This window comes from Bombus bifarius, unplaced genomic scaffold (genome assembly GCF_011952205.1).
Source record: "Bombus bifarius isolate JDL3187 unplaced genomic scaffold, Bbif_JDL3187 scf7180000008199, whole genome shotgun sequence".
NCBI lineage: Eukaryota > Metazoa > Arthropoda > Insecta > Hymenoptera > Apidae > Bombus > Bombus bifarius.
Genome location: NW_022884505.1, coordinates 1,727,223 through 1,743,112, shown reverse-complemented (window position 1 = coordinate 1,743,112; position 15,890 = coordinate 1,727,223). Strand labels below are relative to the sequence as shown.

Sequence of the window (15,890 nt, the reverse complement as noted above, 5' to 3'; positions counted from 1 at the left end):
CGCCGTCGTTGATATTTCATTTTCAGTACGCGGCTTATTATTCTGGTTACCCTATTGTTGTATAACGATATTATATCCTACGATAGATTCGGGAAATTCATTTTAGAAATTTGAATTTGAATTTGAATTTATTGTTAGCATACAGAGGAGCGTTACACGACTTATTTCTAATAATTTTCTTATTAAACCTTGTTAATTTATCAATCGAAGGATAAATCGCTGTATTGGATACGATAGAAGCATCGAATATCAAGATCGATACGACGAATGATAAATGTAACTTTGAACACGGATGTGAGACTTTTAAAAAAAGAGAGGCACTATGTAATGGATATTTATATGATAGGAATCTATTACTAGGTAATCTTTGAAGTTATGCGAGTTTTCGTTGCTGGATTTCAAAGTTGCTCGCTTCGTGTGGGTTCGGGTTTAAATTTTCGATTCGTATCATGTGTCTGTAAAGAGCAACCGCAACCACAGCATCTGTGAAGAGAGATGAGACGAACGCTTCTTTCTCTATCCGTACAGCTCAAGGTTTTCAGCTCGGTGAATACGCGGTGTATAACCATGCCGGGAACCTGTTCCCCTGGCAAAGGAGGCTCACTTCGGCTCTTTAAAGCCTCTCCTCGCGCGTCTTCCACTTTCGTCCTCCTTTCTCTTTTGCCTCTTCGATTTTTGACTTTACAGCGTAAGATCATATATTCAACGAACATAGCCTACAATTTATAGTAACTCTAATCAAATTTCTATATACCATCTACCTATAATTTCTTTCTATCTTTAGAAAATAAAGAAGCTAATTTATATTAGAAACTATATAATAATATTTATAAAATTACATTCATTTGGATTAGAGAAATTGCTTCAAAGCACGTGCGAACAAACGTCCTTTAACGAGCGTAAAATCTGCACAACTTGGTTTAGTAAATTTCTGATGTAACGTCGATGATGTCCATGTAGTCGCTATGCTCGTGTATGCGTGCGAGTAACGGTTCCATGCAATGACCGCAGACAGGATTTCTTCCTTGGCGTCTTCTCAAAATTTTGACGTCGCTAGTTAGACAGTGTGACAGTGTGAGATGCTCGAGCGTGTTAGGTCGAACGTAGACGAGAAATAAATCATTCGACCGAACGTATTTCATTTATTTAATTACCGTATGTCAGTAGTAGTTAACTTACTTTCCAAGTTGAGCATGTATCGAGCAAACGGCAACATTTATTATCCGTGTTGTAGTAATTATTATTATTTCTAATGAGCGTGCCTGAAGGCTCGTATGCACTGCCCTCTACGCAACTCTCTTTCTCTTTTCTCCATGGCCCTCTTCGTTCCTTCGTTTCGATGTATTCTGCTTCCTTGTTGGGGTAACGCGGTGGTACGGGATGAAACTCCAGGCCACATAACCGCGCTCCCCTCACGTCTTTCGTTTCAGGGTTTCCCAATCCTTCGGATTCTTCGAATCTGCCTTCTTAGTTGTGCACATTGCACAGATTACCAAGTTCTAAATATAAATCACAGCCATCAAGCGTTATTGGAATAATTAACTTTTTTTGTAGAATGGGTTTGCTTCTGTGAAATAGTATATGTTACATCATATTCTGATTCTTCAATTAACGTTTCGTGACACATGGATTACTGAAGTAAATGAACCTGAAATAATTTCAATAAATAATACTAATCTTAAGAAATCATTCCCGTGTATGTATTTGAAACATCGAGAGGTTATGCACCTTTGACACGAGTTACTATCGATAATCGGGTGTTTCGTATTGGATAAGAAATATTTTATCACCGACTCTCTAATCTTACCTAGCAAGAAATGAGCACAATGCAAGCAGGAACGTAAAAGAGAGGGGGGAGAAAGTGACATTTTTCGAAGTGTACCCAAGTGGTCGAGAAAAGGTTCCCGAAGGTTGGGAAACGCTGCCTCTATTCCCCGTAAGGCATTCTTTTTCTTTTTGCCTTTGCCTCGGCGTAGCACGGTGCTGGCGTTGTTCTACTCGGGCCCAGGGCTGTACGATGAGAGGTAGCGCATCGTGAAGGGAAAAAGCGCTTAGGTAGAGGGGAGTTCCGTGGTTCGCGGCTACCGACGTGCGGCTACTTCGCTGAAAGAAATTTAATGAATGGCAACGATCGTCCAACTTAATAAGCGTACACCTGGTATCGATACTTCTTTTTACCCACTTTCTAAGAGATAACGCGTACCATTTGAATCCTACCGTGGTCTTAACCTACTCTACATGTCATACGACCCCTTCCATTCCTCCATGTTGACCATTGTGCTTGACTGACGTAACTTTTCAAGAACACAATTGGAATATTAAATATTAGGACATTTACTCACTAGTTATATTTACTGGTAAAGTCCAACAAATTTTGCTTTATCTAATATTTTACATTATCTGCGAGATAAGTATGACACAAATGAAACGATAGATTTGTAGTAAAAATAAAAGAAAAGCATTCAGTTTGTACTAAATATCATTAGGACTCTCTTAGGCAACAGCAACAAATTTGACAATGAAACAAATGTTCTGGAAATCAATTTTACAAATTACAAGTTATTCGATTAATCCCATTTAACGTAAAACTGCAGATTTGTAAAAAGGGAGTCTATAACCTACAATTCGTAAATTCACTATTATCGTTAGTTGATAACTATTGTGCAAGAGGGCTCTAGCATCCCGATAAATACCAATGACCGGCTATGTATGCGCTCGATCAACAAACATACATTGTTTTAGGACAATGAGTAAGAAAAGTTCCATTCTCCGGTCATTGTAAACGGACATAAAGGCTCAAAGAAATATGTATGTTCGTCGTAATCAGACGTGGAAACAACGACTTTCAACGACGAAAAACTGAAAGGTTCGCGGCTAATCGCGCTTAATCGCGCGTCATTTGATCTAATTGAGATCGTGGCGGCGTGGGGATTTGGCCCTGACATCTATTAGTACTACTACCACTGCCTATCTTCTGCTGGAGCCAGCGGAGAGACCTACACGGCACGGAACTGCAACTGCACTCGGGCGGCCACGAGTCGCCAGGGCGTTCATTGTGGAGTAACTCGATGCACGAACTGTGTTTCTGTGTGCGTGTACCCTCGGGCGAACCAGACGCGGCGTTCGTCTTCCCACGAACCCTTTGCTATACGTACGAGTCTCGTTACTCGTTCCGGGATCAGGAAACACTCCTATTAAGGCCGTTTTACACGGACGCGAGAACTCACACCGCACAAATTACGGGTACGATTTCCACGGATTTTGTTTCCACACGATCCTCATTTTTTGATTGTAATGGAACCGTGAATGGTCCTTTTTTCTGCAGTTTTAAGAAATAATGACGTTATTTGTATAAAATCTTTCTCTGAATTGCTAGAATTACTTTATATCTTCAAAAGAATTCAAAATCAATGACTTGAGAAATGTTTCTTTATCCTAAACATTCCCTGTATTTCTGATGTCAGATCCGAGAAATAAGCACTATCAGCTTCTTATAGGAAATGGAATATAGGAATTTAGGAATTTTTAGGAATTTATAGTGAAACCTATCTGATTGTATAAAATTGGGTTGAAGGATTAGTTAAACAAAGGATTAGTTAAAGACTTCCTTTATTTCTCTGAGTCATAAATGAAGTTGTACTTGAAATTTACAAAGCACAGTGAAAAAGTTTGCGAGAAACCTTCTAACAGCTAGAGCTTCCTTATGATCAAAAATAATTCTCGTTTGAGCAGTGATGTGAAAAAAAGTGGAGCTAATTGGTCGGTATAAAGCGAGAGGAATAAGGTGGAATATAAAGACAGCGCACGGAACGGTGCGAGGCGAACGAAGGCTAATAATTGATTGTCAGTTTGAAGCAGAAACGGGAGTCCACCAACTCGCAGCAGCACCGACGTAATTACAGCGTTTAAAGCTACCGAATGGTTACTGAACTCCGCAAAGGATACCTCGCAGCTGAAAAGTTCACCACCTCGACTTGCAACAGTATCTCTCTCTCTCTCTCTCTCTCCCTCTCTCTCTCTGTTATTGTCGGTACGAAATCTTCTCTTTTTCTTGAGACATCGATTTTTCAAATTATCTGGAGACTCCAGAGGGATTAGCTCGACGTTTACGCGTGTCTGAATTAGCCCGAGCCACGAACTGTCTTAAACTTGCGAGCACGCGCCATCTATTTTAATAATTCTCAACGAATGAAACTTTCAGTATCTCCTAGAACTGTACTTCCATTTCTTACGTCTGTTTTAAGGGGAATTGAAAAAGATCGATGGTCCAAAGGAAACTTCGTACTGCGATAATAGTAATATGTATTATTTATCAATACTGGAGTATAATTTATGAATTATAATTTACGACTTGTAAAATGTCATTAATATGACTCAGCTGCCCGAATGCTTCTAAATAATACAATACGTAATGTATAATAAGCTCTAACTTTTTACTGGAATATTTCTTTGCTCGCTTATTCATCGATAATCAATTTGAACATCGCATACTTTCCAGTCTCTCGTTATCACCATTCGATCACCTACATTTCGATACACGTTACACAATCCAAGAACCAATGCTGCGGATCAGAAGTTCCATGAAATCTGTCATGCGTGAAATCGTCTCTACGAGGCGGTATTTCACACGGCTGTAAATCGACACTTTTGGATCCCCGCGATGGCCGATGCGCGGCCATTGGCCGAACGAATTCGTCATCCAAAGTAATCGAGATCTCTCGAGACGAAGAGAAAGCAGCGAAGGAGGAAGGCTCGTCCGCCGTTTCTCGAGCTAGACGGCTTGATTCTCGCGGTGAACCGAACGTCGCCGCCTGCAGGGAATATATCCGATATCTTTGGAATGGGACATAGGTCCGAACGACGTGGCAGACATTGCCTGTACCTGTCTCCACGCATCGAACTCTGCCTGCTCACCTGCATTCCATCAAGCGAGGCCCGAGGGGGGACCTTTCAGGATAGCCAGGACCGTATAGCGTCGGCGGATCGTGAAACGCCCCATCGATGTTCGCTATCGACGCTTACGTTGAGTTCGTGCGATTAGTTAGATCAAGTAATGAAATCTACACGATGACGCGTTGGATTTTTATCTTTCATATTTCTTGATAAAATGACTTTTCTAGAAAGTTAAAGAAAGTAAGTTATCGTCGTTTGGAATAAGGACACCTCTGGTGAAAAAGAGATATAAGAAGGTAATTCTGATAACAGCGAACGTATTAACAGCGAAATAAATACGACGTTCTCCTAGTTTAGAGATGCGAAGGTTTGAAAATTTGTTTCGTCGATCGACTTGAACCAGTGGGTGGAAAAATTGCGGCCTTACCTGGCGAGTTGGCGAGGGCGTAGGACGCTTTACCGAATCAGCAGGATCAGTAACGTAGCCGCGTGGAGAACGAGGAGTAGGGTACAGGCACGAGACAAAGCGAGAAGCAAAAGCAACGCTCCCTCGAGCGTACCACTTAATTTTCTCGATCCGCCCAAAATCTATTCGGAATTCGCTGTTATGTACCTATACGTGTTCGAACGGAGCGTTAATTATCGCTTCAACGGCATCGACGTCGCGCGTCTTTTTCACCGCAAGTATCTTCATTTTAAATAACGACGGCTGTCTCGACCAGTTTCTTTGACTCTCTTATACAAGTCATCTTATCAGGACACACGAGAAACAAAAATAGTCACGATGGTATCAAACTTTAGTAATTGCTTGCTTCTAGCTGGAGAAATTTTGATTTTTGCATCGCGGAAAGAAGTTACGAACGGTCACGGTGTTAGCGTAACTTCGCTCTTCGACGTGGATAATACATCGGCAAGTATCTCCGATGGATGTTCCAGTGAATTTACTCGAATTTGCGCAACGATTAACAGCAGACTCTCTTGACTTTTCTTATAAGCACCTTCGTTAAATAAAGTCAAAATAAATTTACTTATGACTTTACGTTTCACAGATGTCTGCCGAGAGAAGTTAACGAAGAACGACCTTGCATTACGATTAGAAATATCGTAGCTTCGCTATACCTTGCCGTAACGTCTATACCGCAAAACGTTTCTACAAATATTCTGATAGCCCATGAAAAACGAAACTGCAACTCGTACACATATGCTCGCAACAAAGTTACTCAGGGTCTGCGCAAATTTTCAGGTCACCGCGAATTATACTAGTCAATTCGACGCGTTGCGTTTCAATCAACGTTTACAATTAACGAAGCTATTTCTGCGACGTTCCAGTTCGTTTCGCAACGTCCTCCAGTTCGTCTCCGTTTCTTTATCTCTGACACGAAATTGAAATGGTCGAAGGCAAAAAGCCCGGCGCGTACATCGATGCAAATCTCAGTACACGTACATTATTATACATTTGTACGCGTGGCAAGGAAACAAAGAGGAGGAGGAGCGAGTCGATCCGAGTTGAGTAGAGCCAAGTCGAAACGCACGGCGTATAGCTGCATTCCTGCAAGGTGAAGGGGCCACGCGAGGACCCTGGCGAGTAGCCGGGCCTGTAGGGCCCCAATGCGTTCGAGAACACGTCGGCCCTATGGCATGCGGTCGTCCGGGGTCATGGGAAGTTAAGTATGCTCCGCCACTTCAGAAGTAAACTTCTCAAACTGATTCGATGCCCGGTTTAATTGGATCGGCCGTTACTCCCTCGATTTTGCTCCACCTTCCTCGTTGATCATCTTCGACGATGGTTCTTCAACCCCTGCGATAATTTTATCCGCCCGAGACAAGACCAGCGCAGAGATCCGTCTGATCCGCTGAGGGTGTTGACTTCTACCGAAGCTTTGATCTTTCGGTAATTTAAAGAGTCCATTCTGAGCCCACTTTGCATGCATGCGAGTCATCTTCGTACTTACTTTGTGCAACGGAATTTCGTTCGTACGAAATCCATTCATTGGGAGGAAGTTTTAGTTCGCTCGTATAACGATCCTCGAACCTTTCGTCTCGGTCTTGTTGTAGTTTTATCCGAGAGAAAGACTCTTAATGGAACGTATCTTGAAAAATAAAAACTCGACGCACATCGTTCACTATTCCTTCTTCGAATTGGACAAAGTGGGTTCCTTTACCTAGAGCATTGTGACTTTAATTGGAAAATTGATTTTTATGTAATTAAAGGATTTCGCGTTTTATATACATCGTCGCTTCTCGTAAATAGCCTCTTGTACTATCGCACGATATTTTCAATGTTTCAGGAAACTGGGCTTGGACCTGGTGCCCCGTCAGGGTGCTCATATGGTGGATCCGGAAACGATGTCAATCGTGGAACTCTATCACGTGGTAATTACTATGGCAGAACATTTTCCCAAAGACCTGGCGTGATTTTACGATCGCCGCGAATTCCTGGTAAAACGAGTCCAAGAAACGGCGAATCCAAGAAATACGAACGGCTGACACGAAAAAAAAGAAAGAGGAAATAGCGAACGACGACTGGCGTTAGAGCTCGATATTTTTGAAGGGAAAGAAAGGGACAGAAGCAAAGCTTTCGAGCGTTCATACCTCGCTATAACGCGTATTGCTGAGGCTCATTGAAATTCTAGCTGGAATGCTGACCATTTCAAATACTCCGCAAGAATTGAAATGAAGTCAGCTCCGGGGGTGTATTCGGTGCACGGCCGTGCGACATGAAATTTTGAATGCTGCCGATCGTTCGATCGAAATTCCTATATTTGTAATTCGCCGTTTAGATATCTCGTCGCGGGACAGAATAGCGTTCGTCGAATACGAACGAGCGATCGCCGCGATTTGTACACCGATTGCCAGCGTACACTACGGCTCAAAAGTATCCTGACGCTTGTTTATTTTTCGCTAGATGTATCTTGATTGCGGAATTACCGATCGATCGAGCTGCAACGTTTTTATGCTTCACGGTCATCGATGGTAGCTCGTCGGAGCTACGTGTGATGGAAGATTTACGCGGTGACAAATAATAAGATATATTGTCGTGGATACTCGTTAGATTTGTAGACTACTCGCGCCGTAAAGGATTCACGTAAATGCTGTTTTATAGTTATTAATTTTGTATAATTAATACGATAGCGTGTACGGTTCGCGGCGATATTTACGCATTTCCACTGACGTTCTATCGATTTCAGCACGTTCAAAGCGCGGAAAATTCGCAAGGGTCGTCGGCTAGGGGAACCCTCAGGCGGAAGGAGCACAGAAAGGTGCTCACCCATCACCTGTATTTCTGCATGAGGGATTTCGGCCACTCGATCGGCGAGGACACGGAAATCTACTTCTCCTTGTACGACGCGAAACGAAATCAATATCTAAGCGAACGTTTCCTGGTTCGAATCTCGAAAGAGGGATTCTCCAGCTTCATAGAGAAGATTCATAGTAATTGCACGATTTTTACGGATCTCGGCAATGCGGACCTTAGCAGGGACCTTTACATGGTCGCGCACGTGATGCGATGCGGCAGGATGCTTTACTCTGATTCGGGCAAAAACAAAGCGGGGACTGCCACTTACAGGAGACCCCACGGTGTCGCGGTCCTCTCGCTTGCCGAAGCCACGCAGGATCACACGGAGGAACTGGAAATGACGTTCAAGGTAAGCTGTAGCAAGTCGATCGATTTATCTGCCCGCTTTCCTTGTGCAGACACTTTTCATCTACATTCCTGTTTGTCCAAAGTTTTATGAATTACTAAGACCTTCATAAAGAAAAAGAAGTGTAAAAGCTAAGACAAACGTTAAGGGTGTTCGAGCCACCAGTCTAAGCAGCATTGTCTTAGGTGTGCCAAGGGGAGGAAAAGGAGTTTTACCAATTGCACGAGCAGATTATTCGTAACAACAAGTGTTCCCCACTTCCGGGCCAGCCTAATTACGGCATAGTGGTTTCACTGCGCGTCCTGCACGGCGAGTTGACTCAAGTTCGCGAGGAAAATCCACTGCTTTTCAAAAATATCTGTCTGACGAAGAAGCTAGGGTTCTCCGACGTGATCATGCCGGGTGACGTGAGAAACGACTTGTACCTGAAACTGGAACGTGGCGAGTTCGAACGAGGCGGAAAATCCACTGGGAAAAATATCGAGGTATTCGTCGATATCGAAATACAAACTGTAGAGACGCTTATCGTCAGTTACGATAACATTTCTGTCTAAACACGAATCTGTAGGTGACGATTTTGGTCTTGGACGCGGATGGTCAACCTCTGGAAGAATGCTTGTTTGGCGCAGCCGGGATGGAGGGCAGTTCCGAGTATCAAAGTTTAGTTATATATCATCACAACAGCCCATCTTGGGCCGAGACAGTTCGATTGGCCATACCTATAGACAAGTTTTACGGAAGCCACGTCCGCTTTGAATTTCGGCACTGTTCCAGTACGTCGTGGAAATTTCTTTGTAGATTAAGAGCTTTTGGCATACCGAATATCCGCAGTTTTTAACATAGCATGCTTTTCTCTGACGCAGCACGCGAGAAGAACGACAAGAAATTGTTCTCCTTCGCCTTCGTGCGTCTTATGGAACCTGGGGGAGCTACTCTTCAGGATGGCCCCCATGAGCTATATATTTACAAGTGCGAAGATCGTTCCAAGTTGGATTCGTTAAGTTACCTCTCCTTGCCTAGTAGCGCTCGAGAACCGAATGCAACAGGTATGATCGAGAGAATCTTTTAGTTAAATTTTGCTGATTTTAGAAATTCTGCTATTCGAATCTACGTATGAATCAAGCACTTTCGTCTCCTGTTCGTTCTCTTATTCATTTCTTGCGTGTTTTTCAGGTTCACCAGCGTTTTCCAGATCCCCCAAAGAGGCCGTATTCGTACAAACGTTGCTTTGCAGCACAAAATTGACGCAAAACGTAGACCTCCTAAGTCTGTTGCAATGGAAGGCACATCCGGAACGAATATCAGAGGCTTTAGGTCGTGTACTGCGGCTGGACGGCGAGGAATTGGTCAAGTTTCTACAGGACATTTTAGATGCGCTCTTTTCCATGTTCCACACAGAGGATGGTAACTCCACGGCTCATTCGGGTTTAGTCTTCCAAGTGCTCGTCTCCATTTTCAGCCTTCTCGAGGATTCCAAGTTCGAGCATTTCAAACCTGTCATGGATGCTTACATTTCCGGCCACTTCGCCGCTGCATTGGTATATAAAGGTCTTCTAAGTAGCGTGCAACATTGTGCAGATTGGGTGACCGCGGCGGAGAAGCAAGAGCCTATAATCAAGTGTTTCCGTTCTCTGGAGTATATCTTCAAGTTCATCATTCAAAGTCGCCTATTATTCGCCAGAGCAACAGCTGGTCAATACGAGGACAGTTTCAAGCGTGATCTGTACTGCGTTTTCGCCGCATTGAACAAGATGTTGGGCATCCCGTACGAAATGGTGCTTCACTCTCAGATAGCTTTGCTTTACTCCATCTCGGCAGTCTTCGAACAGCTAGTCGCCGTGCTGCCAGTTCTCGAGGTGGCGAAACTCGCTTGCACGATGCTCGACTCGGTGCCAAGAGAACCACCGTTGCAGCTCACGCAGGCTAAATTAACGGCTATTAAAAATCTGACCACCTCGTTGTTGTTTCGCGAGGACAACGAGAGCAGGAATCTGCTGTTGGTTACGATGTGTAGACACTTGAGGATCCATTTGGTTAGACGAGAGGAACTTAGATCCTGTACGGAGATTCTAGGAGAAATCCTCAGCTTTTTATACAAAAGGGGGCGAGATACTAACAAAGTTAATAACTGTATTCAACACGACGTCGAGACCCTCTGCCTCTCTATCTTGGATGTATTGATACAGACGATTCTGATTGTAATAAATACCAGTGGCCCCGTGTTGGGCTGCCTGGTAGCTTGCTTGATAGGCTTGCTTCAGCTTCTAGATGAATACCATTACGTTCGACTTTGGGAGGAGCTAGCTCATACAGGTGAACGAAAACCCCTGAAGGATTTTCTTTTGAGAGTCTTCTTAGTTCTCCGCGACCTCGTCAGACAGGAAGTTTTTCCACCCGACTGGTTAGTAATTAGAATGCAGGCGAACAGTATTATCTTAAAGTCCCTGCAGGAACTCGCTCAACCTTTGGCGTCGCAAGCTAGCTTCGATTCGCAGCTCTGGTCCACGTATTTTAATCTAGCCGTAGCGTACCTCACTCAGCCATCTCTTCAACTCGAACAATTTTCGGAAGTGAAACGTGAAAAGATCATTGAGAAATACAGGGACATGAGAGTGTTCATGGGCTTTCAAATACTCTCCATGTGGAATCATTTGGGTGATCGTAAATTGGAGTTTATTCCTGGAATGGTAGGCCCCTTCTTGGAAGTTACCTTAGTTCCTGAGAGTGAGCTGAGGAAGGCCACTTTGCACATCTTTTTCGATATGATGGAGTGCGAGCAACGAGCTCGTGGTAGCTTCAAATCCGTGGAATCGGAATTGATCGATAAACTGGATATCCTGATCAGCGAGAATAAAGGTGACGACGAGTACAGACAGTTGTTTAACACAATGTGAGTAGTGGTTTACTTTTGCTAGAACGTTTCTTATAAAAAATTCCATTTGTATAAATGCACATTTTTATGCACGTATGAGAGATTTATGGATGTAAGAGTGCATAGAACATAATATGCAAAAATATATAAAATATTTAAATGTCTTATTATTTTAGTCGTGTTCATAAAAATATGCGTTGGCATAAATATCCGCAGTCTAATCATTAGAACTTAGTAATGTCATTAGCAATTATAGTTTTTCTATGTCATCATTAAAACTTTCATTTGTCATTTCATGCTGCTTTAGGGAGCATCTTAGCGCCGTGTAAGTGTGTCGTCTAGATTCGCAATTAAACTACATACATCTACACGCGCACGTGAACGGAATACTTAAATCATGCTATTCTATTTTTGTCCGTAGATTATTGGACAGAGTTCAGTCAGAAGATCCAACCTGGAAGGACAGCGGAACTGCTTTCATCACGTCAATTACGCGTTTGCTGGAAAGACTGCTAGATTACAGGAGCGTAATTCAGGGGGACGAGAATCGCGACAAGCGTATGTCGTGCACTGTTAATCTATTGGTAGGCGAGGCATTACAAATTTGTATCAAAAACAAAAATAGAAATAACAATGGATCTTGATTTTTGTCTGCAGAATTTTTACAAGAATGAATTCAATCGTAAAGAGATGTACCTGCGTTATATTTACAAGCTTCACGACCTACATTTGGTAGCTGAAAATTATACAGAAGCTGGATTTACAATGAAATTATACGCCGATCAGCTTGGCTGGGGTTCTACAATTTTACCTGCTGATCACTTGCATCCGCAACAGCCGGAGTGGCAGAGAAAGGAGGTCCTTTATCATAAAATAATTCACGATTTGGATCGAGGCAAATGTTGGGAGAAAGGTATTCCTTTGTGTAAGGAATTGGCAGTGCTGTACGAGACTAGATTATACGACTATGCAAAATTAAGTCATTTACTGAAACTGCAAGCCAAATTACTGGACAATATATTGACACAACTTCGGCCAGAGCCGGAGTACTTTAGAGTAGGATTCTACGGTCTTAGTTTTCCTCTTTTCGTTAGGGTAGGTATTACTTATAAATGAGATTAGGTCTAAAATAGATTCAATTAAACGTGACGAATTTAATCTTCTTTGTTGTGATTCTGCAGAATAAATTGTTCATCTATCGCGGTTTAGAATACGAGAGAATAGGGGCATTCACACAGCGATTACAGACTGAATTTCCAAGCGCACAAATATTAATGAAGAATTCACCGCCTGATGAGAGCATCCTTATCTCCGAAGGACAATGTAAGTTAATTCGTTGTTTTTTCTTCCGGTTCTTAGCCATATACTAACTACTAGGATGCTTATGCAATTTCTTATTTTTATGAACGTAATTAAGAAAGTAGAATCTAAATAGAGATTTGTTTCATCTAGTGAGTATATCAAGAGTACTTGGTAACACATTAAATGCAACATTTCAGATATACAAATTTGTAACGTCAAACCAATCCCCGAGGAGAACAGCCTAGCCTGTCGAGGAGCAGAAGTGCCAGAAAGAGTGGTCGCCTTTTATCTAGTTAATGACGTTCGGAAGTTCATCTTTGATCGACCACTTCACAGAGGCCCTGTTGACCGAGAGAACGAGTTTAAATCTCTCTGGATCGAAAGAACCACGTTGACCACAGAGGCGAAACTACCCGGTATACTTAGATGGTTTGAGGTGATCGAGAAGAGGTCTGAGCTACTAGCGCCTGTACAATACGCCTGTGAAACTATGCTGAGCGTGGAGAGAGAATTGAGGAGACTTGTCGCGCAATACACTGCCGAACCTAACCGAAATATTAACCCCTTTAGCATGAGACTCCAAGGTATCATCGACGCGAACGTTATGGGTGGCATCACCAAATACCAAGAAGCCTTTCTTACGCCTGAATTCGCTAGACAAAATCCGGATATGGTACCACACGTAAACAGACTGAAGAGTTTGATTCTCGACCAAATGAGCGTTTTGGAGGCGGGATTAAATTTACACGGACAAATTGCACCAGCTGGCGTGCAACCGCTACACAAGAGACTCAACGAAAGATTTACACAGCTGAAACAAGGTCTTGGTCCACTAGCAAGACAAAGAACAATTCATCAAGACAGCATTGTCAAGTAATTACAAATTGTGCTTTTTGTGCTTGCAAATAAACTTGCAAGAAAACAATCGTCTTTCAATTGAATTTTCGTATTTATTTTTCATTTCTTTAGTTCACCGTTACCTCCGTTACCCGTTAACGAAAAGCAACGTCCAGCTACATTGGAAACGGCAGGCTGCAGAATTTCTCACGCGGACAGCGATGGCCTACCTGAAGATGAAGGTTTCTACACAAGAGTAGACGGTGGGCCACCACCTATACCGCAACGTGAAGTTCGGCCACGTTCTGTGGGCTATGGGACTACTCCGCCTAGACCCACGCATCAAAGATCTCTGAGCAAACCGTTAAGTCCGAAGTTACCATTGAGACATTCTTTACCTACGCCTACGGATGGAGTGGATCAGACCGGTCTAAGAACGTCATGGAGCGAACCTGGTCCTGAATCAGCTCCGCCATTGCCTCCTAGAGGTTGCAGTAAGTTTCATGTTTGCGCAGAGCAAATAGAGATCTCACACCGGTTTGCGACGTTAGCTATATTCTTACAATGTACAATCAGTATTATTTTAACTTACAATGTCGACATTTATGGACCATTCAAATCTTGTAGACACAGATGTTGAAGGACTTGTGTAATAATTGCGCAACACTGTGCTACGATAAGAATGTTCTAATTTTTCACGTGGCTTGGAAGAGTTTGTAATTCATTAGTCCATGAACCATGTGCGGTTTTTCTAATTATGAACCGATCGATTAATAACTTCAAGTTTCTATGACTATTTGAATATTTAAATATTTGAATTTCTGTACTAAGCTGTACGAAAGCTGATTGAAAATTTAACGTTGCAGCGCCTGATAAGAGAGATTCGAATACAAACATTGTAGTACCACCCGCACCGCCAAAACGTTTAGCGTACAAACGTAACACAGAGTGGAGCACGGACGATGATTCGGAAGCACAAAATGAGCCGAATGACCTTCGCGATAGCGGTATATCAACTGCTAGTTTATTAGATTTCCAGTCGCATTTGACTAACTTAAATAATCTCGGTTACGAGGACTTCGAACCACGGGCAAGGTGCAACGACATTATGAATATTTCACCTCCGTCTGTAATAAATGCGCTAAACGTCTCTACAGGAAATTTCGCGAACGTTACATTCCAAGGGTCACATTCTTTACCAGGTCAAGAGGTAATAGTTTCTTCCTCTAAAATTTTCATTGTCTTTTACGTATCGTCGTTATCGACGTGATTGTAATTCATTTGTCATTTTTAGGTGAGTCCACCACCGATACCGCCGAAAGCACATCAAGATACCCCGTCGGCTCCATCGACCTTGGAAAGAGTATCGAATCGCTCACAGTCTCATGGTCATTCGGAAAATTATTCGGTACCGAAACTCCAAACATTGTCTATGGCGTCTGATACCGAAAGCACTGTGTAACAACGACGATGAATTTCCTAGTCCTAGCGGTTAATTGTGATGTGCGTGTGCCACAGTCGAGCAGATCCGATTGTAGAATGGTATATAAATCAATGGAACTTCGATGACTTGTACGATCATTGGCAAACACGTAACTAACAATTGAATCTAATTGGATTTGCACAGCAAGGTCTCTGACATTTGCACATCATTATACATATATATATAATATATATATATTATATATATTATATATATTATATATATTATATATATTATATATATTATATATATAATATATATATATTTCGTTATTATGCGTAAGAGAATCTTGTAATACTCGAAATGAAATCTTCTAATGCGTAACTTGACATGGATTACACCCACCTGTGTATAACGTACCTTAGTAGAAGCATGATATCGAAACGCTGACTACGACCAAGGCTCATCGATGACGATTTGGTAATAGACGTTCCGAAGTGTATTCAAATTCAATTGAACAGAAGCTGTCTGGTAGCGCTTGGCGTTCACGCGATATCGTATTGACTTTGTGTTAGAGATGATGATCTTCCGAACATTAACCTAACTATATATTTTGTAATTTATTTATATTTTCAATGAGAATAAAGGTAATTTTTATCAACGATATTGGTGCAGATCCATGCAAACACCGTAATATCTAAGCAACTAATAAGAGAAACAGAATAAATGAACGGAATGTAGAAAATTCGCGGTCATCCGATGAAGGATATGTATAAATTATGTATTTTGTCACATTCTTTTCATATAAATATATACAAAACTATGGAAATTGCGCCGCACAGTTGTACGATTCTTCCACATGGCATGTATAAAACATTGTAAACTTCTTAAAAAAAAAAGGAGGGAGAGAAAAGAAAAT

At 42.1% G+C, this 15,890-nt stretch overlaps 1 protein-coding gene and 1 long non-coding RNA gene across 7 annotated transcripts in view; one reads left to right on the top strand and one right to left on the bottom strand.

The window, feature by feature from the left end:
• The window catches only part of LOC117210031 (dedicator of cytokinesis protein 3), a 55,075-nt gene extending 39,281 nt beyond the window's left edge, over positions 1–15,794 (top strand). The window contains exons 1-16 of one of the 3 annotated variants that reach the window (XM_033452616.1): positions 6,375–6,784; positions 7,182–7,266; positions 8,082–8,540; positions 8,723–9,022; positions 9,106–9,310; positions 9,401–9,583; positions 9,711–11,427; positions 11,717–11,734; positions 11,831–11,993; positions 12,067–12,504; positions 12,591–12,732; positions 12,909–13,584; positions 13,681–14,042; positions 14,415–14,758; positions 14,843–15,210; positions 15,287–15,794. In XM_033452616.1, the coding sequence (XP_033308507.1) occupies positions 7,222–7,266; positions 8,082–8,540; positions 8,723–9,022; positions 9,106–9,310; positions 9,401–9,583; positions 9,711–11,427; positions 11,717–11,734; positions 11,831–11,993; positions 12,067–12,504; positions 12,591–12,732; positions 12,909–13,584; positions 13,681–14,042; positions 14,415–14,758; positions 14,843–15,010 (5,220 nt within the window). In that variant the 5' untranslated portion in view covers positions 6,375–6,784; positions 7,182–7,221 and the 3' untranslated portion in view covers positions 15,011–15,210; positions 15,287–15,794. Of the gene's footprint in view, positions 1–6,374; positions 6,785–7,181; positions 7,267–8,081; positions 8,541–8,722; positions 9,023–9,105; positions 9,311–9,400; positions 9,584–9,710; positions 11,428–11,716; positions 11,735–11,830; positions 11,994–12,066; positions 12,505–12,590; positions 12,733–12,908; positions 13,585–13,680; positions 14,043–14,414; positions 14,759–14,842; positions 15,211–15,286 lie in introns of those variants that run through there. The other 2 variants (XM_033452614.1, XM_033452615.1) reach the window with 2 other exon arrangements.
• LOC117210040 lies at positions 153–2,407 on the bottom strand. Of its 4 annotated transcripts, none has more exons than XR_004488029.1 (4): positions 2,183–2,407; positions 1,883–2,103; positions 840–1,648; positions 153–716 (listed from the first exon to the last, which is right to left on the bottom strand). It is a non-coding gene; the product is annotated as an uncharacterized LOC117210040 (long non-coding RNA). The 4 variants fall into 4 exon arrangements; XR_004488030.1 differs by having other exon boundaries at positions 2,204–2,407; XR_004488031.1 differs by having other exon boundaries at positions 2,218–2,407.
• Positions 15,795–15,890: the final 96 nt, after the last annotated feature.